The 27,043-nt window shown below is 32.5% G+C and overlaps 2 protein-coding genes across 7 annotated transcripts in view; one reads left to right on the top strand and one right to left on the bottom strand.

Annotated features, from left to right (window-relative positions):
* AIMP1 (aminoacyl tRNA synthetase complex interacting multifunctional protein 1) lies at positions 1–24,641 on the bottom strand. 5 transcript variants are annotated; one of them, XM_011361468.2, is made up of 7 exons: positions 24,510–24,641; positions 16,691–16,824; positions 13,939–14,052; positions 11,974–12,141; positions 8,709–8,920; positions 6,241–6,409; positions 1–290 (listed from the first exon to the last, which is right to left on the bottom strand). In XM_011361468.2, coding segments are annotated over exons 1-7 (966 nt in total). In that variant the 5' UTR covers positions 24,512–24,641; the 3' UTR covers positions 1–123. The 5 variants fall into 5 exon arrangements, with proteins under 5 accessions (XP_011359770.1, XP_011359771.1, XP_023387130.1 ...); XM_011361469.2 differs by having other exon boundaries at positions 35–290; positions 24,483–24,606; XM_023531362.1 differs by having other exon boundaries at positions 35–290; positions 24,466–24,536.
* A 189-nt stretch (positions 24,642–24,830) lies between these two features.
* TBCK (TBC1 domain containing kinase) overlaps positions 24,831–27,043 on the top strand; it is a 157,148-nt gene continuing 154,935 nt past the window's right edge. The window contains exon 1 of one of the 2 annotated variants that reach the window (XM_011361472.2): positions 24,831–25,144. The gene's annotated coding sequence lies outside the window, so the exon portion shown is untranslated. The remainder of the gene's footprint in view (positions 25,145–27,043) is intronic. The other variant, XM_011361471.2, reaches the window with a different exon arrangement.

A 27,043-nucleotide genomic window follows, 5' to 3' on the forward strand; every position in this document is an offset into this window, starting at 1 on the left:
TTAAGTCTAGAAGAGAAAGTGCACAAAGAGCCAGTTATCTTTTAGGTATAAGTGACAAATGTATTTCTTTTTATTGTTATTAAAGTTTTTCCAATGTATTTCAGTAACTGAAGCATTCTAATTTTATTTTATTCCACTGTTCGTCATAGTTTGAGCCCTACACACTCCCTTCCCCTTCACCTCAAAGGGAGCTCCTTTGTATGTAGCCACACACTCATCATTAGTGTAAAGATCAGGCTGGATCTGCTCCCAAATCTTCTTCTTAGGATTCAGCTCTTTATCAGGTTCTCCTGTTGGGGAAAAATAAAATCACATAGCTAACATATTATATAAATTGCCCACAGACATTTCTAGTGAATTGTCTTGGGAGTACTTTCTGATCTTTAGACATGATCAGAATTTTGACATTTACTTTTAATATTTATTTTTATGATGTCAGCAGTTTATAATCTTGATTGGTAAAATATTTTGTCATTTTCTTATAAATACTAATTTTTTCACTTATAATAAATGTTTTTGCAGGTAATATAGCTCTACGAATTTATTCCCCAAATTATTAAAATAAAAATATAAGATATTCATAAAGAAAAAGTGTGAAGAGATGAGAACCTAATTTGACATGTTATACTTTTACCTGCGGCAAAAGCAGCTTATGCTTTACTATATGTTTTGACATACAAAATAAATGACTAGATTACTGCCATAGTGCTTAAAGATTTCTTATAAATACTAAAAAATGGCTTAAATGTTGAGACCATCTACCTAAATATAACCACTTTGGGTTTCATCTGCTGCCCATTCCATTTGGTGAGATGGGAAGAGACAGAAAAGACTAGTAAGGAGACAAGGACTAGCATTTTCTAAGAATCAAAACTGTATGTTGTTGCATGTAATTCATACAACGTTGACTCTAATTTTAAATATAAAGAAACTGTGCTCGGAGGAGAAAAGTAGTTGAAAGTCATACAATCAACAAATGGAGTCAGGATTTGACACCAAAACCTTTGTTCTGCTAATATGGTACCTCGCCTCCTGATAAACTATGCTTCAGAAAAGAAACAAATAACACATGGATAATGCCCCATTCCCTCTCTTTATAGTAACTCGCACTATAAAGTTTACAATCAATAAAAGAAAAATGTACTGTAGAATATATCTATCTAAGTTTAAAGACTACCAATATATCAAGCAAACTCTCTATTTAATGAATGATAAGGAAGTAGAAAGTGAAGTTTAATACAACAGCATTTTAGGAGTTGAGGATATTCAAAAACATTTGGAATGAAGAAATAGTTCAAGAAACAATGAAAAATAGTAATATACCTCTTAATTTACTTTAAATAAAAGATGATTTTTCTTGGAGGCGATAAAAAGAATATTACTAAAATATAATTCAGTAATGATAGAAATATAACTTTCTAGATTTTAACTGATCCCCAAGTTGAAATCTCTTGGAATTATTTAAAAATAATTATTTAAACATTACTGGAACTAATTATATTCTATATTCTAATTACATCTTACTAACTACTATTTATTCTCCACTTGTACATACATGGAGATAACAAAACTAATTGGTTGGCCATGGTGGCTTTGTTCTTTATTAGCCCTTCAGAAACTGCCATTAAACAGGCAAGAACATATAAAACTGTCCTCTGATATGCAGGTTTTCAGAGATGACAGAAGAGTTAACTGAATAATGTATTTACAGTGAAGCATGCAATGAAACTAAAAGACCAACTAGTATAAGTGAGAGTTTCTTTTAGTCCTTTAAGAATGTCTAACTGAACATTATTAATTAATAAACAGAATAGGAAAAACACCACCAATATATAAAATATCTACAAGATTCTTACTTTTTGTTTCTAAACCATTCCCAGTCTAAGATTATAATCCTACTTTGCTTGCACACAGAACATGTGCAGAAGTGGGCATACCAGAACTCTGAAAAGCTGGAGGCTGAGATATTTACTGTTTGAAGGTTGGAGTACTCTGAATCTCCGCCCTCCCCCCCAAAAAAACGATGTTGCTTAACTGATAATGAGTTAATTCAAGAAGCAGACTGTCTCAGATTTGTGTAAAAGCTTCTTATCAAGAGCATAAATTATGTGGTAAATTCCTGCTGAATACAGACATAAACCCCAAGTACAAAAAGCTGTGGTTCAGCAGAAAATTAAGCTTCTCAGGTCTAGGAAGATATATATGCTCTGACCTACATCACTCTGCCTACTATAACTGAAAACAGAAGAAGGTCAAGAGTAAAAGAAAGATCAGTTAGAAGGCTCTTGCAATTATCTAGATAAGGGATGCTGGCTTCAAGACCAAAGTGGTGGTGGTGGAGACGATGACAATGATTCCAGGTACGTTCAGAAGGTACAATCACTATGATTTTCTGAAAGAGAAGCTACATGAGAAAATAAATAGTAGCTGGGAGAACACAGTTCCGGTCAGATGAGCTAGAAAATACTATGGAAAAAGGGAATTCTAGGGGGAAGATAGGGATATGTATTCTCCCTTGGGACATGTTAGTGAAGTCTAGTAGGCAGCTAGGTAAGTGACTGGATAAAATAGCCAACAGAATAATGTGGAAAGAAAGGGAGAGGGAGAAGGAGGGGGAAGGGAAGAACAAGAAGGGGAGGGGCAGGAGAAGGAGGAGAAAGAATGAAAGAGGCCAACTGGGGAAAGAAAAAGAGAAGAGGTCAAGGTCGGGGGCACTCTTTAACAGAGGTCAGGGAGGTGAAGAAGAATCACCAAAGGAAGTGAAAAAGGCAGCCAGTGAAGCAGTAAGATCACTAGGAAAGTGAAATCCTGGAAGTGAAGTTAATTAAGAAAATTAAGAAAAGGACTAAGAACTAGCCATCTTGACCAGAGCAGTCCTTGCTGAACAGTGGAGAGAGAAAACTGATTGAAATGGTTTTTAGAGAGAAGAATCAAATACAGACTTTTTTTTTTTAACTCATTTCGTGTTTGCCCTGAGAATACTTGCTGGTGGTGGTGCTTGCAGCTGCAGTGTTTACCGTGAGATAACTCATGGATGACAGTCCTAACCTTAACCCCAAAGTCTGCCATGAAATATCTCGCTTTTATTACTATATTCGCATCGCTCTAGTATATTGATAGTCTTTGGAAACAAATGACGTCATTCTATTTATAGCATTCTGTTTTCAGTAGTTCGATCACTGAAAATGTCAAATCCTAGAAGACGTAGCATTCCTATGAGTGAAGTTAAATGAACGCAAGCAAAGAGCTGCATTTTCTTTTCCCTAAACCAGAAAAGGGTTAAAGAATAAATGGATCCAAAAGTGAAACACTATTGCATATCACACATGCTTTGTGATTAATCATTAACTTATAGTTCTTACTAAAACTCATTATGAGTAGAAATGAACATGGTCTTAGAAGTTAAAAGTCTGAATGCAAATTCTCATTTATTTTTAGACCAAAATTAGTGCATTTTCCAAAAGAAAAAAATAGGAAAAAAAAATAAAAAAACAAACGTTGCTTTGTCTCCTAGCTGTAGTAGTATTTTCAAGTTATTTTTGCTTGGTGCCTTAGGCACTAGTTACCACATTTAAATACTAAATTTTATAACTTCACACATTTAAGATTAAAAAAAGTTTTAGGTAGGGATGATTTTTAGCCATTGTTATAAAATATTATTTGGCATCTTCTAAACTCTATAGAAGTTTCTGGTTCTGTAGTTGGAGAAAAAAACATTAAGTGTAAAAGCCTTGCCAAAGCCAAATAGCAATTCAAAGTTTTGAGCCCCAATTCCTATTTCTATACCACACTTAATATATATATCATGAAATGTAAATCTCTAGACACTGAGCACATCAAGTGAACATCAAAATGTACCAGCAGACACCTTAAGCTTTAAAATGTAAAACAGATGATGAAAAATAAAGCACTGATATCATGGCTCTCTCTGGAAAAAGAAAAAAAACAATGAGACTAATGGTGTGTTGTATTGTATTAACTGTTATTTCCTTTCAGATTAACTGCTACAGAAGCAGTGACTGATGTGGAAGTATAAGCAAGATGAATATTAACGGCCTTCGTGTAAATAATTTATCAATTATTTAATGCTATTTAGTTTGGTTAAGCCTATTATAAGTGATAAAATAATTCAAGCAACTTCATGGACCATTTATTTGCAAGTTAGGTTTTCTCTTCTTTCACTTTACAAGTATTTTTTGTACCTTCTCCACATATTCATGTGCTAAGGCACAAGGGAAAACTATGAATTTGGAAGAAATATCAGACTTTGGAACAATGTAAATATAAACACAGAAAAAGCCAAACTGAAAGACTGAAGAATACAGTAAAGGAAAGAAATCCATATGAGGCTTTTATCATCTCTAATGCAAAATCACTCAGTAACTAAAGAAAAACTTTGTGTTCAATTTACTCAACAGAAACATCCAGATAATAACTTACTCAACTGCTGAAATATTTACTTGCTAATTCCATAAGGTAAGGGAATTAAAGCTGTCTTATAAATATAAAAGAACTACATGCCTTCATCAATGAAATAGTCCATATAATTCATAGCAAGCAACAAACAAAAAATGAAAATGCTAAAGTATTAGATTCAGGCACATCTACTATTTGATCTTTCTACTAACTACATAACTTTAAACAAGTTACTAAATTTTGTCAGGCCTCAGTTTCCGAATCTGTAAAATAGTGGGTTAAATAGATTTAGTCTATTTCTAAACATGTGACTCTATAATTTACATTAAAAAGTAAAACATAATTTTTAGGTATCTTAAATTTTAAATATTAAGTATGTAAATAAAAAGGTAAATGTTAATCTGGAAAGGTAAACCATGATTTGATTATGCTTATTCAATGCATATTGAATCTTAAAGAAAAAGTTTACTTTTATTGCTATATTCCAATTTAGTGAATGGGACTTCTAAATAGAAGTTCAGGTTTGTCTGATATACACATGATTGCTTATCCCAAAATGTGAGGTTTGGGAAAGTGTTTTGATATTGTGGTAAAAGAGTGGTGACCACATGCTCCTAGGACCTAAAGTCATCATGTTGCTTTGAGAAATGATTCAGACTAGGATTTTCCCAAAACCCAATTTACAATCAATTAATCAATAAATCAATCAATAAAGCATAGACAGTTATGGTTTCAAATCTACTAAGTTTCAAGACATATACATGCATTCAAGGTCACAGACACTCATCAAACAAGCCTGTGTTTTTTAATTAGTCTACTTTTGATTAGGAGTGGAGAGCTGAGTTTCAAGGAAATCAACCTATGCTTTCATCCACATTGTCTATCTTATTTCAATATTAAAATTCTTCATATTCTAATATTTCATCAAACACAATACAGGATAAAAAAAAAAACAGGCCCATATAACCACATCAGCCTTGCTATTACATTAAAATTCAGCTGTTTTCTACAAATATGTCTCCAAATCAATTCTGATGATTAAACCTAATTCTACTTGTTATCCTAATTTCTGCTTTCCCCATTATTCTAGTCAAATGAATATCCTTTAAATAAATGCAGTCTTTTAATTTCTAACTGTTTTTCCTCTTATGAGGTCTTTCCTCTTTTATGAAAGAAATATTTATTCTCCATCTGCCAAGCATTCTTTCTCTTCTGTTTCAAAGAATTATTTGAAGAAACTTTCTCATGTACTATGAAGCCTCATCTGTCTCAGGAGCATTTTACTGAAGAAAACAAGCAATATGAAATGAAATTTCTTTTAGATTATTAAAATACATATGAGTTTTAACAGAGATTTTTTTCTAACCCATGAGTCAAGTAAAAGCATATGCAAGTATATTAAATGGACTGAGAATTATATATTTTTTATATATTTTTCTCCGTCTGAATTTTTCATGTTTGTATTTCTGTATTACACTGAGATAATCTATAGCCGAAATGATTTTGCAGCACATTAATTTGCTTTCTATCTATTTCATACTCTTCTGCTATGCAGAGATTATATATTTAGTATTTTATCTAAGGCAAAAACTCTCTCTGGTGTTTTATATAATTTGTGCATTCATGGAGAGGGGGATAGTTATATGACTCTGCTTAATATGCCATCTTGAGCTAACTGCAATGATCTCAATGATAATGACCTCAATAACAACAAGAGTCATAAATAGGTTTGATTCAAAGACAGTATTGATTTTAAACTTAGATATTACAAACATCACTTTGAGAACAATTTCCAAACTACTTTAAATGATGATTAATACTTACCAGGAAAAGCATCAAAAGTAATTCTGTCTCCAGGAACAGACCCATTAGGAGGTGCCAAGATTTCAACTTTCTCTGGTGAACTAGCACACATCAGCATTGCTTGAGATAGTACTCCCCTCATCTTTGCAGGTTTTAGGTTACAAAGTAAAATCACCATCCGATTTTGCATCTGTGTGAACCACAAATCAATGATTAAGATGTACAGAATTTGGAATAATAATGCCTAGAATACATTAAGGTACACGTAATATGCTAAATATCACATGTTCTATTTTTGTGGCTGTATCTTGGTATTATTGTTATCTTTTGTTGTTGTTATAAAGCCTATACGAACAAGAAAAGAAAATCTACAACCTGACAATGAATTATAGTTTGAAGACCAGAGGCAAGGCTTTTAAGATATTTAAAAAAATGATAGAGTTAAAAAGAACCTCTGGGACAACAGTGAACACACTAACATTCTCATTATAGGGATCCCAGAAAGAGAAGAGAGAAATAAAAGGGCAGAAAGCTTATCTAAGAAATAATGGCTGAAAACTTTCCTAATCTGGGGAAGGAAAAGATATCTATGTCCAGGAAGCACAGTTTCAAATAAGACGAATTCAAAGAGACCCACACCAAAACATACTATAATTATAATGGCAAAAGTTAAAAATAAAGAGAGAATCTTGAAGGCAGCAAGAGGGACTATTCACATACAAGATGAAGCGGAATAAAAGGTTCAAATTTCCAGGTATAAAACAAATCATGGGGATGTAATATATAGTATAGGGAATATAATCAATAACACTGTGATAGCATTGTACAGTGTCAGGTGGTTGCTGGACTTATGGTGACTGCTTCTTTAGGTATATAAATTTAACTAGCTTAAGATCAGTTGGTTCTTTTTTGTCAAGGCTCCTTATGAACCTACCTTCATAAGCAGTTATGAGTAAGTCCTGGTCCTATACAAGATGAATGTTAAAAAAGGAAACAAAAAACACATACATGTGCCAAATCTACATATTTTTTTCATAGTTAAGAGAAATATCATTGATCCCCTTAATTCCATCTTTCTTCCCACCACAGAGCAGCCAGGTGATCCCAATAATAGAGGCAGACTATGGTACTCCTTAGATCAAAAATCCTCTAATACTTTTCATCTCACTCAGAATAAAAGCCAATGTCTTTACAATGATCTATAAGACCCTATGTTATTTAGTAACTATCTGATTTTATTTCATATGACATTCTCCCTTACTTACTGTGCTATAATGACATTGCCTCCGGCTAGTCTGTGAACATCTCAGGCACACATCTGATTTAGCTGCCTGAAATGGTCTTCCACCAGACAGACATATGACTTGTTTTCTTCATTTTCTTAGACTTTTACTTAAATATCACTGCATGAGGCCTTCCCAGACTACTTTATATAAAATGATATTATCATCTTAGCTTCGATACTTCCTAGATTCTTCCCTAATTTTTTTCTTGATACTTATCACGATTTAACATACTATATACTAAGATTTTCTGACTACCTCATAGGAATGTAAGCTTCGCAAAAAGCAGGGCTTCTTTTTTTTTTTAACAAATGTGTCATCTTAATTCAACTGTCTAGAATAGTTCCTGGTATACCACAGGTAGTCAATAAATATTTGTATCTAGAAATATGAATAAATAAATGTAGAGATTTGTCCAAGTTCACAAAGCCAATAAACAACAGAGCTGGCAATCAATAGAAGCAGTTCTTAATGTTGACGTCTACTGTCTGCAATATCTGAAGTATCAAGGGGCAGAAGAAATATAGGTAGGTGATTCAAATTACTATAGAAGACATCTTGAAAGAACAAATTAAAAGCTATTATTGTCATTAATTCTTTCCATTGTCATTAGAAATATATATATATTTCTTACATACATATGTTCATATATACCTATTTTTATATTTTTAAATATCTAATAACAAAGTACAAAACATCTGATTTTGAACTAAAAGAATACCATTAAAAATTGCAATTTAATCCCATGACTCCCTCTTTTCTTTTTTCTTAAAGTATAAAAATATTTCTGTAGTTACAAAGAAATAAAACTTGTTCTCTTACTTTTAGATTGATACGATCTGGGTGTATATTACACTGACTTTAAAAAATCAAGGAATAATAAACCCCATCATGGAACAATGATGATAAATATATATATTTTATATTAAATACTAAACTAAAAACATTTTTAATTGAGAAAAAAAATAATACATCTTATCTTCTTTTATCCCCATGAATCTAATCCTAATATATAAATCTTTTGCAAGGTTTTGGTAGTTTTATGCACATTTTTGTGGAATTCATCACATTCAAACTAATGAAATGAACTAATCAATATTGACTCATGTTTGGTCATCTGATACAAAATTACATGGAAAAACATCAAAGAAAAAGGAAATAAGAGTGACATGTATTTGTGGAAGTAATTTTAGTTGCACAAATTACCTGTTCAAGAGGAACATGGTTTACCAGGCCACTGACAACTGTTCTTGGGGCTGCTTCTCCAACATCTATTTCTTCTACATACAAAGAATCTGCATCAGGATGTTTTTTGGCAGTGATGATACAACCAATGCGAAGATCCAGACGGGAAACATCTATTGGCTTAGAGTCGGCACTTCCTGCTACTGATTGAGGTTTCTTCTCCTTTTTCTCTCCTAAAAATATTTATGAATGGGTAAATATCAAAAGTAAATAAAAAAAATACACTATGAAAAACTCCATAGCATCAATATTGATGAGCTTAAAAGAAAAAAAAGTGTTGATTTCCTATTTTCATTTAAGTAACAGGAATTATGCAAGTCACAGAATGTTGATTCCTATTTTAGCTATTTCTCTATTAAATAACGGCTTATATCTCTAAGGACATAGAGTACAGGTTGGTAAACTATGGCACATGGACCAATCTAGCACATACTGTTTCTGTCAAAGTTTTATTTACAACATAACCATGTTTGTTCATTTACATATTGTCAATGGATACTTTTGCACTACAGTAGAGTTGAATAGTTGTGACAGGCCTTTATGGCCCGTAAAGCTTAACTATTTACCAAACAGTCTTTCGCAAAGAGAGTCTGCTTTTCTCTAAAACAGAGCTATAGAAAATCCTTTAAAAATTTTACTGTGATTCTTTAGAAAGTGAAAAATTCTGTATTTAGAATGAACACCACAATCCGTAGTCAACTGATGAAATGAACTGCAATCAAATATAATTTTACTGATAAAATGTTTCTCTCATCAGTTAAACACAGCAATAAGTATACTATGAATTTCTCCATTTCTTTTATTTCCCTGAAAACTTATTAGGGCTTTAGGTTTATCCACAGCAACTGTTTGAGCAGAAGAAAATATTTTATATTTTATTCTGTTGTAATTTTAAAATTCTACTTTTATTTATGTGCTCATCTAACTCTTATTAGCATATGATTACTTTAGTCACTGAATCAAAATGTAACCTTTAAAGAGTTTATGTTTAGCTTCTCTGGCAGAAAAAAGATGTAAAACAAAATAAAAACTTACCTTTGAATCCTCAGGGTAGAGATAAGCTATTGTGGCCTGGAAGCATTTTCTCTGAACTATATCTTTGTTTAATCTTTGAACAAATATTTACTGAGATCTAAGGCACTAAAATATTAAGATGAGTGGCCCATGCTATCAAGGCACTGAAAATCACTTTTAAAGAAGACAGATGTATTAATCAATATGTGATAAACAATACATATACAAAGAAATACAGAAGCAGAGAATAATTCTGCCTGGTGTAGGAAAAGATGATTTTGTGTAAATGACATTCACAGTTTATACCAAAACAGTTTACAAAAGAGGAGATAAAGCTAATTCAAAATAATGGACAATTTTTAATCTTATTAGAAATTACTAAAAATATCATTTTCTATGTAACATATTAGCAAAGTTTTTTTATGGTAAAAACCCAAATGTTATACAAAATATATATACAAAATTATGAGAACATGTAACAAAAACTTTAATAGTAGTTATCTTTGAGTAATAAACTATTTATTTACTTTGAAACACTGCAGTATAACAGTATATCTATATCCACATATATTTTTTAACTTTAATCTATCTGCTAAGCATTTGTAATCCCTTTGTCAGGAATGCACATTCTAGAGGTGATCACAAATATTAAAATCTATACCAAGAACTTTGTTAGTCATCAAAAGGGCTTTTAGAAATATTTCCTTGACAAATGAGTGATGCTTATATGTGGCAGTCTTGAAAGATTATATGGGCACCATAGCCCTTGCATGAGCAGAATTTTGAAATCTGGCAATCCTAGCAGCAAAACACTTATGGAATAATCCTCTATTCCAGCGTTGTTCAATGTTGTAGCTACCAACTACATGTAGGTATTTACATTTAAATTTAAAAAATTAAAAATTCAGTCCTTTAGTCACAGAAGACTCATTTCAAATGTTTAAGAGCTAGATGTGGCTATTGGATACTGTGTTGGATAATGCAGCTTTACAGCATTTCCATCATCACAGAAAATTCCCTTGGACAGAGGTGTTCCATTTGGTCTTGTGTGCTTTCTCCTCCCACAAAGGAGGACTCTGCTGTCTCATTTGACTAGAAGGTTGACTAATCCTATAGTTACAATAACTTATCTTCTTTGAGTACAGACTTCGCCAAACTTAGAACAGGCTGCATAATTGTTAATAAATTTTACAAAGTGCTAGAATTAGTCTCACTTATTTCATTGGCACCATACCGCCTAGTGATGAAGTTAGCTAGAGAGATGAATGGCCCCTATCTACTTCTAACTAATAGAAGCTACAAATGTTTACCAAAAGGAACTGACAAGTGTTAGATGCTGAATTAGCTTGGATTAGAGTTCGTAAATCCCTTAGCCATTTTATATTTTCCAAAAAATTTTTAGATAAATATAAATCTTATGAAAGGTATGGATAATGAATTAGAAAATCATTTTTTTTAGCTAAATCTGGGAAAATGAATTCTAGAAAGGAGTAAAGTAGAATAGGTTAAAAAAGAGAATCAAATTTATGATTAGAAAAATAGTTTTAATAGTAAGGATAAGCTAGAAAAGATGAGAGTTTAACATTAATTCAGGTAAATGATCATGAGAACCTGAACTAAGGTAGCACCTAACAAAATGGAGGCACATAGCTGGGTTCTAGATATGTTTCAGTGATAGGAATTTAGGTTTTGGTCAATTATATATGAAAATAAAGGGAATGGGACAGGTTATTGTTGATTCTAAGCTTTCTAGTCTGGTTGCCTAAGTAGATGATGATATACTTTCTACCTCAGTTCTTATGTGTTCCTAAAACCTTACCATCCCCACGCCTTAGTTTAGACATTCTGTTTTAACCAGAATATCCTTTTCCTATCTTTGCAACTGGCCATAAGCTAACTTTTTATCTGTGACTTCTCTAAAATTATCCCCCGAATAGACACTAAAATTTAGTTATATCAAACTATATACAGACCTCTACATTTAATCTCTACTTTCTATGCTGGTCCTTCTACCTCAAATGTCACATAACTGTTGACCCGGTCAACCTTCAACATCCTTAAAGGCCCAGCTTCTACGCTCCAATACCATGTTGTTCTTAATTTTATTCTAGTTTGTAAAAGTTTAAACTTTCTTTCTGACATCACTATTATTATCAAAACTGCTGAGATCTGATAAACCACTTGAGAGCCAAATAACCTTAAGATAAAATACCTTTCTTTTCAATTTTCTCTTTCACCTTCTTTGCTTCTTCTCCTCCTCCTTTTATCTGTTCTTTGGTACCAGAAGACATGGTTGTTAATAGTACAGACTGCATCACATTTTCAGAAACCGTGGAATTAGCTTGCAGTAGAGTACTAGATGGACATGGTATTTGTTTCACTGATGCAGAAAATGAAATAGATGTCATTTACATTAAACAACACACAAGATGGAAAACATGAAATTGTGAATCACAAATACTCTCTTTAAAAGATAAATTCACTGTATATAATTATCAAGTCTCTACTATCTAAAATTGTAAAAAGTCTGCCAAGAAATTAAGTTTATTTTAACTATGAATTTATTTTAAGTTTATTTTAATCATTTAATCACTAATGACTAATCAGAGAAAATTACAGATAACAGCTAATATTTATTATGGACTCAGACACTTTTCAAAATGCTTTATATGAATCTACTCATGTAATTCTCATTAATATCCTAAGCAGTAAGTTCTATTCAAATCCCCATTTATAAATGATCAACCTGAACCATACAGAAGTTAAGAAGTTAAACTGGCCCACAACACACATAAGGAGTGGGGAATAAAAATTCATACTCAGGCATTCTGTCTCCAGAGACTATACTTTCACGGTCTGGCAAGATGGCATGTTTTTCACCTGTTTTCTTTTATGTTGAACAATCAACTAGGAAGATGTCTATTAATAGTCATTTCTATATCAGAATTAATGGAAAGACAGCATTACTTGCCTATAATTCTATTTCAAAAAAATCAACGTTTTAAAGAAGCAAAAATTCCTTCAGCTATGTTAAAAAACATTCTTACAGCCTTGTGAACATGGAAAAATGTAATCTTGTCAGGAATTTTGATGTGGCTTAAATTCTGGCCAATATTCAGACCACTTTTCTGGGGTATTTTTAAATTTCTCTGGAGGCTGTTTTTTTTTTTAGTAATGTAAAACTCCATCTATTTCTATTTTGTTTCACGATTAGACAGAATACTTTAATTCAAACTCTTGATTTGTTTTAGCATCGCAATAAGATTAGAGTTGAAAAGTTTAATATTTCAGGGTAATCTTATAAAACTGGAGAAATGAAAAGCATTTTAATGCTGCTAATATTTTAAATGTTTATTTAGTTCTATACCTGTAATTCTAAATCCCCTAGTCTTGGAAAACATCAATTAGCCACGAATTTTCCATTGACAAGTGATATTTGCTCTAGTTGACAGTTATAAGCATATATATTGATTTTTCCTTACTTTTATTTAGCTAGGGCAGAGTTCAACCTACAGCATTCAAAACAATTCACTGATAGAATAATGGCCAAAGGAATAATGCCTTTCTGCATGATATTTTGAAATTGTAATAGAACTATTATTATTAATGTCTTAAAATAATGTAAAATTATCTGGATGCTTTCAAATTAAAAAAAATTTAATCTACAACATAATACTTAAAATGATAATTATCTGCTGACTTGGATAATTGAAAAATTGTACAATTTCATGCGAATTACTTTAAATCTCTTAAGCTTCAAATTTATCATGTACAAAACAAGAGTATTTGAGTATATATAGTTTTAGAGAAAATATATAATGTGTGTAAAGGACTTGGCACACAGGGTCTGTCATATAGTAACACTTAATAAATGTTAACTAAATATTATTAGTTTTTTCAACAACTATTCAATAGGGAACAGGGATGATAAAGTTAAATTACTGTATAGAAATTAAAAGCATAGGTTTTTGAACTCTAGCTTTGCCAGTTTTTACATAACCTCAGGCAAGATCATCTGCCTTTTTTATGACTCCATTTTCTCCTCTATAAAGGAGAAAGAAGGCACAGCAGGGCTACTGTGAGGGTAAGATGAGAAACCAAGCATAATACCTAACTTAATAAACATCAAATGATATATAATTATTAATGATAATGTATCATTTCTACATTTAATCACCTCCATTTTTAATTTCTGCCTGAATTAGTTCTTGCTTCAATTCTTCAATTTCTTTCTTCAACTTAGCATTTTCAACTCGAAGTTTCTTCTCTTCTCTCAAAGTTGCCTGCAAAACTAGAAGAAAATCCAGTTAAGTATAGCTGTGTCTTCTAAAAGGTTTGTTATGAATGCTACCTGAAAAGAGAGCATATCTAATATAAACGTAGCTAGAATACTAATAAGCAAATGTTTGGCCAGTTCCTTTACATCAGAGTTTAATATTTATTAAAATAATATGATTTTTAAGAGAGAGAATATATCTATGAAATAATAGTGGAACATAAAAGGTTTTATTTATAAATCATTTTCCTAGCTTCTATAAAGATGATTATGACAACATAAGAATGTGGTTTGAAGTGTCAATAACATAAAACTGTGAGACAGATATTAGATTAAATTATTTATTTTTTAAAAAAAGTCTTGAGATCTAATAATGATACCAAACAATAAATAACTATTCTCATTTTTTTTTTTAGTCATTACCATGTAAAAGTAACATTCATAATGTTAGAAGTTAAGCTGGTCAAACATTCAATGAGTGAAATAATGTCAAAAATTTACTCAAGATATGTGTGTTAAAGGTAAGCAACAGGGATACAAAAATGTAAAAGAAAAACAATGATTCTCAGTGTGCTTGGTACTGCTCCCTAGGTGGGATTTTGAAAATCTAAGGGAGTATTTTTATTTGTCACAAAAAACAGAAGTCATTACTGGCATTTAATGGGCAGGGGGCAAGGATGCTAGATGTCCTCTAATATGCTAGCTATTTCTATAAAATGAAGAACTGTTTCCCACCCTAAAAAATCTTCCAGTGACCTATTGTATATTTGTACAGGTTAAAATACTATTAATTATTTGAGCCTAGATTCTAACTATTTTTTATATATAAACACAAATAATCCTAAATATATAGTCCTGCTTAATTATTTATTTATTGAAGTACATATTTTTATTATTACTACTATGAACAACTTTTTAAAAAAATTTTATTGTTGGTTTCAAATAAACAGTACATTGGTTAAGCATTTATATAATTTATAAAATGATCTCCCTAATTATTCCTTCTCTCCTCTGGCTCTCCACTGAACCACTACACTAATGCTAACAACATTCTCTGTGCCATGTTCTCCATCACTGTGACCATCTATCTACTACTAATTTGTACTTCTTTAACCCTTCACCCCTTTCTCTTAGCCCCCATTATAACCCCCCTCCCCTCAGGCCATCACCAGATTGTCTTCTATATTTGTAAGACTGTTTTTGATTAGTTTGCTCTTTTTGTTCCTTAGATTCCACATATAAGTGAAATCATATGGTATTTATCTTTCTCTGTCTGACTTATTTCACTCAGCACAATACTCTCTACGTCTACCCATGTCGTTGCAAATGGTAGGATTTCACTTTTTAATGGCCGAGTAATATTCCATTGTATATATGAACAAAAACTTCTTTATCCAATTGTCTGTTGATGAGTATTTTGGTTGCTTCCATATCTTGGCTGTTGTAAATTGTGCTACCATGAATATAGGAGTGCATAGATCTTTATGAATTATTGTTTTGGTAGACTACTTTTTAATTCTCCTCTATATTATATACTGGGTTATGTTTTTGAAATTATGAGTATACGTGGATTATTTTATCGAAGAAATATGTTTTTTACAAGATATTAAAAGAAATTTTAAAAAGTATTTATTTTAAAACAGGAGGAATAGGGCTGAGACCCACCAATATAGGCTGACAAAAGAGAATAATAATAAAGGTTAAGAATAAACATGTAACGAGTATAGAAAGGTTCCTTTTTTTTTAATTAGCAAAACTGAAATGCCAATCAAGATGGTAAGAAATGGTCATCCATGTAAGAAAAAAAGTTCAGTTTATAACATACATTATATCACACAGAAGCACTGATTATCTCTAATTTTCATCTTCCTAATGGGAAGAAATATTAAGAATTTTAAGAAAAAATTTTAAAATTCTTTAAAAAATTTAGGAAAAATAAGGAAAAATGTTTATAAAACACTATAAAAGAGAAATAAAACTATTAGAAAATCAAGAAAAAAGAATTGATAAAAGGAAAAAAGTTTGGATAATAAAAATGTAGGATTCTGTAAGACATTCACAGCGCAATGTGGCCAAGAAAAGCATTTTTATTAATGATGGTAAAAGATTTTGAAATTTTCATTATGAAATTAATATTAGCTACTGGAAAATAAAATATACTTAATCAACCTAAATCCTGAAAGCAGAAATTCAGATTTGACATTTTTATATATTTGATCACAGCAATTTTTAAGTAAAACTTAGAGAAGTATCAGAAAAAATTTAAAAATCATTTCAGAAAATACCTTAGTAGAGAGTAATATAAAAACCTACATTCTCTTCCATATAAGATTAGAGGAGATATTTCAGTTTATATTTGATTTCACTCTATTTTCTTCATGTTTAATTTGATTCTATACCAACTTAAACATTAATTTTCCTTCAATGTCTTGAATTAAAACATTGTTTTCTTTACATATCATACATTTAGTATATACTAATTCTAATTTATCTTAATCTTAGACTATACTCTCTCTCAAAATATTAAAAGACTAAAAGTTATCATCAAGATGATGAAGTAATAATTTATGTGGTAAATGTTTTTCATTTTTTTGGTATGTCAATATAAGAATTAATTTTAAGTATCTTCAGAGAAAATTTTAAACTTTCTTACCTGCTTTTTCCTTAAGAAGAGCAACTTGCTGCTTAAGATATTCAATAATTTGATCTGCCTCTGCACCTTTCTGTTCCAGTCTTTTCAGAACAGCATCATTGTTTGCCATTTTTGCCAAGAAACGGCAGAAAATCCTAAAAGATAAAAGTGATAAATTATACTGTAGAAGGAATATATTTATTGTACAGGATAATGTGAACAAGCAGTCTGAAAAGAAAAACATTTTCTACTGTAACATCAATATGTTAGAAAAACATAGAAACATATTTTCTATGTTAGAAAAAACATATTTTCCCACAGACCAATCCAAAGGCAGAAATATTAAATTAACTAATTCCCAACTTTGAAATAGGAAATCAATCTTTTTCCTAAATGCAGAAAACATGCTATTTAACTACATTTTAGATAGGAAAGTTTTTAAAGAAAGCTTTAAAATACTGCTGAATATTATGACACAAGATGGGAACATTCAGAGAAAAGAACAATAACTTTAACTAAGCTATAATAACTGAATACCACACACCTGTGTTCCAAAGTAAAGAACTGAATTCTTTCTTCATATGTTACTATTGTATTTTAGATATTTCTACTGAATTTTTAATTATGCACAATTTTAAGGAACACGTGCTTAGAAAAGAAATAGTAAAAGAAAAAGATCAACAATTAGGAGAATATCGATATTAATTATGTGCCTACTCAGAAATGTCAGTAAATATACTGTGACCTTTGTAAATAAAAATTATTAGAATTTTAATTTTATAATAATTCATAGAAAACATGTCATGTGCAGAAAATGCATATAAGCAAATATTCTGATTAATTCATGTTAAAATTTAAACTGCCAAATATTTCGCATTAACAAAAGATAAAGTTAATTATGAACAATACTAGGAATTGTTCTTTTTTATCTGATTATATAGATGAAAGTGTAACAATTTATAATTTGGATAGTAATTCAAACATATATGTCACACAAATACCAAAAAAAAAGTAAAAATTCATCTAACTTCAAGATAATTCTTATGCTTTACCTTTAAATACTGCACGGCACTAATATGGTATATACATGTATATTTTAGAAATTTAATTATAACTATAAATATATTATAAAATAAGTATAATTTATATACTTGGCTATAAGTTTACAAATACTTGCTTAAATTCTAGTTTTAAATTGCAAATTGGCAAATAAAACCAGGACTGAGAAATGTATTATCACCTGAAATGTTCAGTAAAAATGATTTGTAACCAAATGATTAGACAAAACATGAGATAAAGAAAGAAAAAGATAACATGTTAGTAACAAAGAGAAATGTTAGTGGAAAACATATTTAGGCCATCAAGTTTTAAAATATTGAGAATAGAGAAGGATGAGTGATCCTATTCAATCATTCATATATAAAATAATTATGAATATTAGAAGTCATTTCAAATTTCCTGATAGGAATTATTAGGTAATAACAGCCAGTGTTTACGTTATCTTTAGTATCTGCCAGGTCCTTTTCTAAGCGCTTTAGTATTAACTTATTTAATCATCACAACACCACGAGGTACATAATATTCTAACTCCTTCTCTTTACATAGAATATTAAGATCTTATTACAAAAGTAACAAAATAAAATTTAATAATTAAAAAAAAATGGACTTGGAAATCACAGACCTTGGATCAAATATATCCTTTACCCCTCTACGACTTAACAGCTGTGTGAACTTCAATGAATTCCTTAACCTCTCTGGGACTCAGTTTTCTCATTTGTAAAATGGAGATAATTTTATTCATCTCATAGTGTTGATATGGGGCAAAATGAGACCCCATGAGTAATAATTAAGATTTCTGGCACATAGCTAATATATGTCAGGCACTAGCAAAATTTTGGGAACAAAAGATAGGCTATATATACAATCCCCACCTTAAAGAAGCTCACAGCATAGTGGATTGTGTCATGATAATTTCTAAATCACTAGGTAGTTTTTTTGTTTGTTATCTTAAGGGTTAAGAAATAAACAATATAAATTATAAAGGCTGACATTAAAATGTACCTAATTTGGCTAAGCCATATGTTAATTTTTTGTGTGTGATCAGTATATATAGTACATGGGGTGATAAATATTAATATATTTACATTAATTCTCATGTTGTATTCATAATGTGTAAAATATATCTACGGATGCTTGTCCTCAGGAATACAATAAAACAGCTAACTGAAAATATCTGCATATTTTCCCTACAAATAGATACTGCCATAACTGAAAACTCAAAAGATAACAGACTTGAGATTATTTAAATAAAAGGTAGACAAAAAAGAAACACTCAAATGCATACAACAGATTTCAGTTCAAATGCCTTGTGAAGGTCTTCTAAGAACTGGCAGAACAGTTTTAAGCTCTAGCTCAGAATGCAAAGCAATCCAGGATAAGCCACATATATCAATTTGCCAAATGCAAAGAACTGGCCAAGAATACCAAGAGAAAAATTGTTTTACGAGAATCATGTAAATTGTTCTGGTTTAAGGGAAGGAAAAAAAAAAATCACCAAATGCCTTTTGCTCAATTTTGCTGTGAACCTAAGACTGCTCTAAAAAATAAAGTCTATTTAAAAAGTTCACTGAACCATAAACTTAAGATCATGTAAATTTAAAACTTGAAAATGCTCTACATTCTAATTACTAGTGAACAAAGTTCTCATTTGGTTTTGCAATAATTTTCCAACAGTTTCAAATCATTTGTGCTTCACATCCTAGTGATGTATTAGGTTAAACTGTTTTAACTGCTACACTATCAACAATACTACAAAAGTCTCATTAAAAGAGGAGAGTAAATATCATAGGATTGTCATTTCTCTGGCAATAATCAAGTTTTTGTGGCAAAAGAAAGCTTAAGAATGACTATAAAATACACTAGCTACTAACCAGTGTCAACTTTTTCTCTACACATAAATAACTGGTTACCTTGACAATATTATTCATGATTCCAGTATTAAAAATAATTCTCATGAGATATTTTGGATTAGTTTCTAGTCATGTTTATGCACTGGCAAAGCTTTTCTCAAATGCTAAGAACTATTTATTGATTTTAGAAGTTTTGAAAACAGGTGTTTTAGTAGTTGTTGATTAACTGTCAGATTTTTCAAAAATATAACTAGGATGCACAAATTTATGTCAACGTTTTCTAGTAATATGCAGATAATGATCACTGGCACTGGCAGAAGAGCATAGTTTTTTCAAAAAGTAATTACAGCCAACAAATCTTGGTTGAATCACATACTTAACAGGCTGTGTGACTTTGGTAAATTTACTTAATTTCTCTATGCTTCATTGTCTTAATTTACGAAATGAGGATATTTATCTGATTTCACCTACTTCCTTGACATCTTTTATGGCTCCGTTTTCTTAACCTGTACTTTATGCTGATGTTCTTCAGTGTTTATTCCTGATCTTTAGTCTATTCTGGAGATTACAACTGTCGCCACGCAGATCAGGGATGCCCTTATGTTCCAGGGTTAACAGTGTTTGTAATTGAATGCAAATGCCTTTAAACAAGGCAAACAAACTTCATCACTCCCTGTAGTCTGAATTTGTTACCTGCCAAGTCCCTATAAAGTTCATGACCTCAATTTTACTTACAGTCCCTGATTTTGAGCCATGTGTGGGGTTTATAGTAAGTAGCAAATTTAAAATGTTCTCTGTACTCACTAAGCTTTCAAACACATAGGGAAACAGTAAATTTGACAATTTTTTTTAAAATGAGTTTATGCTTAAGGTAACCCACTAGTTGAACAATGACACTGCTTAAAGCACAGGAAAATCTTTTACCTTCAACTCAGTGCTCATTTACTATTTTATGTCAATTTCTTCACGGTGATTTTCAATTTTACATTGGGTACTCACTGAATTTCAAAACTCTAAAAGTTTCCTTAGTCTCCTCAGAGCTTTTAATATGTTTATATACATAGAATTTCTCATTATTATAGGATTATATTAATAACAGGTAACATTGTGGAGCACTTATTATTATGGGCTGGCTAAATGCTTTACATAGATCACCTATGAATACTGGAATTATCTCCATTATACAGAGAAGAAAACTGAATTAAAATTAATTTGCTCCAGATCACATGACTAGTAAGTTAATGAGAACCGAAACAGGTCTGTCTGATTCTGGAGTTACCTGTTTTAATGCCCAAGCTATAATTTCTATAATTTAAAGGATATAATTATAAAGCATTTCCTAATGTACTTAACCACAGAATCCTAACCAAAGAACAGCTATTAATAGTTATTGGAAACTAGTATTCTTTAAAACAGTTTGAGAATGCTGGCTTAGTCTGTGCTAAAATTAAAAAAAAAAACAAACAAACAACTATGAGATTAAAATAGGCATGATACAGTAATTACAAATACAAAAATTATAAAGAGAGAAAATAAGACACAGAAAACAGTACATAAGTATGTTAATTGTTCTTGGATAGTCAGAGTCAAGAATTTTCTTTACTAAATTAAAAACATAAAATGAACATATTTTTATAAGTTTTTGAAAAGTATTATCTAAATTATACTGCCCCTTCACATTGTTTATCTCAATGTTCATATTTCATCAAGCCTAAAACACCACTGCTGTTAAGATGCTTCCAATCATAAAAACTTCATAAAAGTTCAAGCTGGTTTTACTAAATATGTGAATTTAGACTACATCTTAATCATTAAAACATATATAAAAGATTATTTCTGAAATTCCTATCATTTCTTGTACCTCATCAACCTCAACATTCTTCCCCACAATGATTCTAAATTGCCAGTTATTTCTTTTCTTTTAAATAACAAATCCCCTGTCCCAGGCTCCCAATGTTGGAACCAAATATAAACAAATAAGCTATTGGTTTGAAATGAAAGTTTTAGAGCAGATTTAAACTTATTTTATAGACTGGGAACTCTACAGAATTTGTAAATGTTTCTCTACTTGACAAAACTTATGATTTCGCTGTCTCAGAATTGCAAAAAAAATTTATATTCTTCTTAGATACTCTAGTACCATATTTCATCAAATCTAAGATGCTATCAATTGTAAAATGGCCCCAATAACAAGATGCTCTATTATTATATGTACCATTAAGAAAAAAACACTGCTGGTTAACTAACCTGATGCTTTCTTATCACTTAGTTACACCCTGTATCATTTATTGAAAAACTTACTTTAAATTTAGCGCTATTTTTATCTTATATCAATCTTTTGTTTCCTTGTACTTCTGCATACACAATAACTTTTCATTTTAATGCTAATTCATTTTTTAAATGATATTTAAAATGAAAATTAAACTGAACAAGTATATACTAACTGTACACATAAGTCAACCAAACTGATGACAATATTAAATTATGACCAACTGTGCACAAGTGTGAAACCTGACAACTAGTCATAACTGCCACTTAGTCTATAGAGATTTTTAAGATGTCGACAATAATAAAATGATAATATTTCAGAGTAGTAAATATGAAAAAAATGTGTTTATCAGAACTGATAAACCACAGCATTTTAATCACTTTTTTCTCTCTTCTCCTACCCATCCCTATTCTCACTTTCCAAACCCCTTTCCTCCATTTGTTTCACAATCTAATTGCCAAGTTACCCCGTTCTGAGAACATCTTTATTACAGTGCCACACAATATGGTACTCTTTAGAACTAGAATAAAACTCCTGCTAGGATTTAAAATGAATCAAATGTCAAGAGGTAAATAATAAAATTAAAGGTAAACAAAATTAAATATTCTGAGAATGATGCATCCCAGAGACGTTCAAAATATATAGTACTGGCAACTGCCAGTAATTCCAGGAGTCTTTTAGCAACCTTTGTCAAAATACAGAAAGATATAAAACTATGCTTTTTGTGAAAGTTCTTATTTATTTATTTATTTAGTGGGTGGTCAGAGAATTAATTCAAATTTGAGCTCTGCCACTCATTGGCTGTATGACTTTAAAAAAAAATTCTAACTTTTAATTTTTTATTTAGGTATAATTGACATATAACATCATAGTTGTTTCAAATGAAGAGCACGATATTTATATACAGTATATTATAAAATAATCACAATAGTCCAGTTAATATCCTTCATCATAGTTACATTTTTTCTTATGTTAATCTTCAAGATCCATTCTCCTTTCAAATATGCAATACAGTATTATTAACTATAGTTGTACATCATCATGACTTAACCATTTTGTAACTAGAAATTTGTATTTATTCTTGATTTCCTTTTCTCACCAGACGCCTTATTTCCCTTCATAATGAGGGTCCAGCAGGTTTTAAAGAATGGCAATGAGAGGTTGGTTCATGTACTTCAGATACTATGGCTATTAACATATAAAACCTTCCTGTCCAGTGAAATATGCATAAAATTTTAAAAGGGGTATGTCTAGGTCTTCCACGCCCTCTTAACACACACCAGGGGCATCTTCTACCTGGTTCAAAGTTTCTTCAATAGGATTTAACCATCCCTTTCCACCCACAGGTGCACTCACCTCTCTTATTTCTTATTCAAAAACACAGCTAATAATAGCCATTACTTTAATGAGCCAGGCACAGTACATACATTGTCATTTAATCTTTACAACCTAGTGAGATATTTCCATTTTATAACCTCAGAGAAATTATGTGACTCGTCTAAATCCATTCAAATATTAAACGGCAGAGCCATAATTTTAACTCGTCACTCCAAAACTCACATTACGATTCACTTTTAAACTTTCCGAAACCTAATTAAAGAAAATTACCTCATCATCCAGTAATAAATACACTTACGTATCAAAATTAAGTACACTAGGAATCTGGCCACTTCTTACCCACCCCTTGTCAAGGCTCGGTCCTGTCTCCTCTGGATTACTGCAAAAGCCTAACTGGCCTTTCTTCTACCCTGTCCACTTCTGTCTATCTCGGTAGCACCCAAAGAGATCCTTTTAAAAAGTAAGTCAGAACATCACTCCACTGCTCAAAACCGTCCAATGTTTTAGATATTCTCAAAACCCTTCATGACCTGCACTTGCTTTCTCTAATTTTGTCTCCAGCTTTAACAATTTTACTCTGACTCACAGGCTTCTTGCTATTCAGGCAAGTTTCTGCTTCACAGCTTTTGCAGTGGCTGGTCGCTGTGCCTGACTGTACTTCCCCAAGAAATCTGTATGGTTCTCTCACTACTGTCAGCTCTCTACTCGAAAGTCATCTTTTCAGTGAAGCCTTCCCTGGCAACACTAAAATTGCAACCTATATCCTCCTTCCCTGCTGTATTATTTTTCTCTTCAACACTCGTTACGACCTAAAATATAGCATTTCTTAACTTTGTTTAGTATGTGCCTTCCTCAATAAAATGTGAACTACAGAGAGGCAGGCATTTTGGTCTGTTTTATTCATTGCTCTTTTCCCGGTGCCTGAAACAGTACCAGGAACCCAGTGAGTGCTTAATAACTACTTGAGAAATGAATTCCTGTCTCCCCACCCCCATCACTGTTCAGTTTCTTCTCTCTCTCTCTCTCTCTCTCTCCCCCGCCCTCCTCCTCTCTCTCACACACACACAAACACATAAACATGTTTCTAAATATATCTTTCCTAGCAGCATCCTATCTCTTGGCTCCGTATCCAGTTTCTCAAATGTGAGTTCTTCAAAAGATTCAAAGCTCTTCCCTAGTGCGTGATGCCCAGATTGGTGCTGGTATGAGCTGCCTTCTCACTCGCATCCGCAGGCCAGGTCTGATCTCCCGAGGGCAAGTAAGGGAAAGGGGACTCTTACGATAGCAATCTGCCTACTCTGGGACCCTCCGCGACGTCACTCACATGAATCGGCGGACAGATGCACCAGGGCAGCCTCAGCCTGGAGCAGGTAGGGAGGGACAAGCCTCCCGCACAAGACGGCAGTGAGAAAGGACTCCGCGAGGTGTCCGCACCAAACGCCTGAGCGCTCCACAGATTCAACTCCAACTATGTCACCCCTTTCTATTCGCAGCCGCACCACGCTTCCCGTCTTCCATTCCTTCAGTCAATAACGCCAGTCTCCTGTACCTCTTCCTCTGTCGCAACATTTTGTAGCCAGGTTGGGCAAAGGGCAAGACACCGGACTTGGGGGTCTTTCCTCAATGTTGTGGCGCGGAGGCTGTGAGGTCAGAGGAAACGACCAGACGGAGTGGAGGGTGGCGAGGGTAGAGCTGGGAGCTGTCAGTGGAGAGGGCCGGGCTTGCGATCCTGGCAGGATTCCGAGCTGGGACATCGGCCGACTTAATTTGCAGGCAAAGGGCAGTTTCTGAGCTCCGCGCGCTCCGGGAGTAGCCTCTTTTGTAGCAGCACCTGAAATGCAGGGCCTGGTGCACTAAGCAGTAACGGCGGCAGCAGCCACAACGACAGTCCTGGGGCCCTGTGTAGAAGCTTCATACCCTTGTCTTTGTGTCCGCCTGCGTCCCCAGACTCAGAGGCAGGTATTTGGGTTTCCCACTTGTATTTGTCGTAGTGGGTGGGGCTGGTGGGAGGTAAAGGAAAGGCAGGTGCAGCGAGCAGCCCCGCCTGATCTCAGTGAGAAGTAGAGCTGAACTGTGAAGCTGCTTGCTGCTCAGTACTGTCCCCGTCGCTAGCTGCAGCTTCCCTTCCGCCTACACATGTTTACCTGAGTCCTCTGAAAGTAACCACTGCAACACTGCTTCAAAGGAAGACTTAAAGAGAAGATTAGAGAATGTGGAATTGGCTCTCCCATCACTCACCGCAGATGCGAACTCTTGTTTTGGTTTGTTTTTGGTTAGCAAAGGTTTAGTCAGTTGTTGAAATGTAATTTCCTGCTGGAGTGGAAGAAAGTGAACAAGTGGAAGTTACTTTGTAATTGTAACTGGTTATTTTTTCATAACCCCTTTGTCTCTATTTTTATTGAGACAGAAAGACATTCTTTGAGAGAAAGTATATAAATGAACTAGTTTTATTCGCCCGTTGAAGAAGTGTGAAGACTTTTTTTATTCATGATGAAATCAGCAGCTTTTGCCCATTTTTGACGCCTTCCCCCTCCATTTGACTCATTTCAATTCCAGGTTCTTTGAGAGTACAGATTGCGTCTTCACTGTCATTAGCCTGGCCAATGGAAAAATATCCTACTTAAAATGGGATCTTCAAGAGAATTTGTTGAATAAATTTCCAAACATAATTGTTTACATTGTTGTTTTTCCTCTAATCTCTCACCTCAGCTGTTTTTTTTTAAACTAGATCTTTTCTACTCACCAAGTAAACAAATCTGTGTGTATTTTTTATGCATGAGCCTTTTTATGTGCACCTGCCTAAGGTAGTTGAATCAGAACATTGATGTTTTATGGTAACTAGTGTTGTGTCTTTCTGAATCATTTACATTTTCTTTATTTGGTTATTTGATTTTTAGTTGTCTAAGAGATAGATAACTAAATTTACATCAATAGTATAGTGTAGTAGGATTGCATAATAAAACTTAACAGTTCACCGTCTCCCTTTCTCTCCCTCAGTCCTGTTCTTTAGAGATAACCACTTTTAACCTTATTTAATTTTAGGTCTGTATGTTGTATAATAAGTTAAACTGCTAATTCTTTTTTTAATTGACATTTTAAGATAGTCCACACCATCCACAATCTCCTCTCCATATTTTTGTACAGGTATCACGTATTTGTTAGTAATATATTTTGTTCCTTTACCACTGTAGAAACCAAATCCATTCCCACCTTCCTTTGCCCTTTATGCTATATAGTCTTTCCTCAATTATCTGAATTATCTGATGATTCCTGGACAGTTCATTACTTAAGAGTTAAGAAAAGCTGTCTAGGAGCTTTGTGCATATGGACATGCTTGGTGATTAGCATACATTGTTTTAGGATAGCTGAGTAGACAGCCAGATCTTAACTGGGGTCCTACAAATTACAGAATTAAGAGGAGTTTGCTTTTGTTACCAGTGCCTATAGCAGCTATTTATTGTGATTTTCACGCAATTTGTTTAATTTCTTTATAGAAGAACCTTACTGTTTTTGCTTGAAGGATAAATAATTGACAATTGGGTGCTGGTGGCCGAGGTGACTTTTCTTTTCTTCAGCCCTTCGAATTATCTTTCTGCTTTCAAACCCTCTTCTCGCTCCTGTTCACCATTGTTTCCACCTTTTCTGAAGCCTCTGGATCGTAAAGTGGCTGAGCAAACCTCTTGACTATATTATAGATTGTAGCCCCCTTCTTGTGTATGTGTGTGTGTGTGTGTGTGTGCGCGCACGCACGCACGCAAAATGATTTACAGTAGTTTCTTGAAATCTTTCATCAACTCATGGCCCTTTTCTTCGTTATGAGTTTATGCACTTTAAAACATTTTAATGTTTTTAATGAGG

Source organism: Pteropus vampyrus, unplaced genomic scaffold, assembly GCF_000151845.1.
Source record: "Pteropus vampyrus isolate Shadow unplaced genomic scaffold, Pvam_2.0 Scaffold67, whole genome shotgun sequence".
Taxonomy (NCBI): Eukaryota; Metazoa; Chordata; class Mammalia; order Chiroptera; family Pteropodidae; genus Pteropus; species Pteropus vampyrus.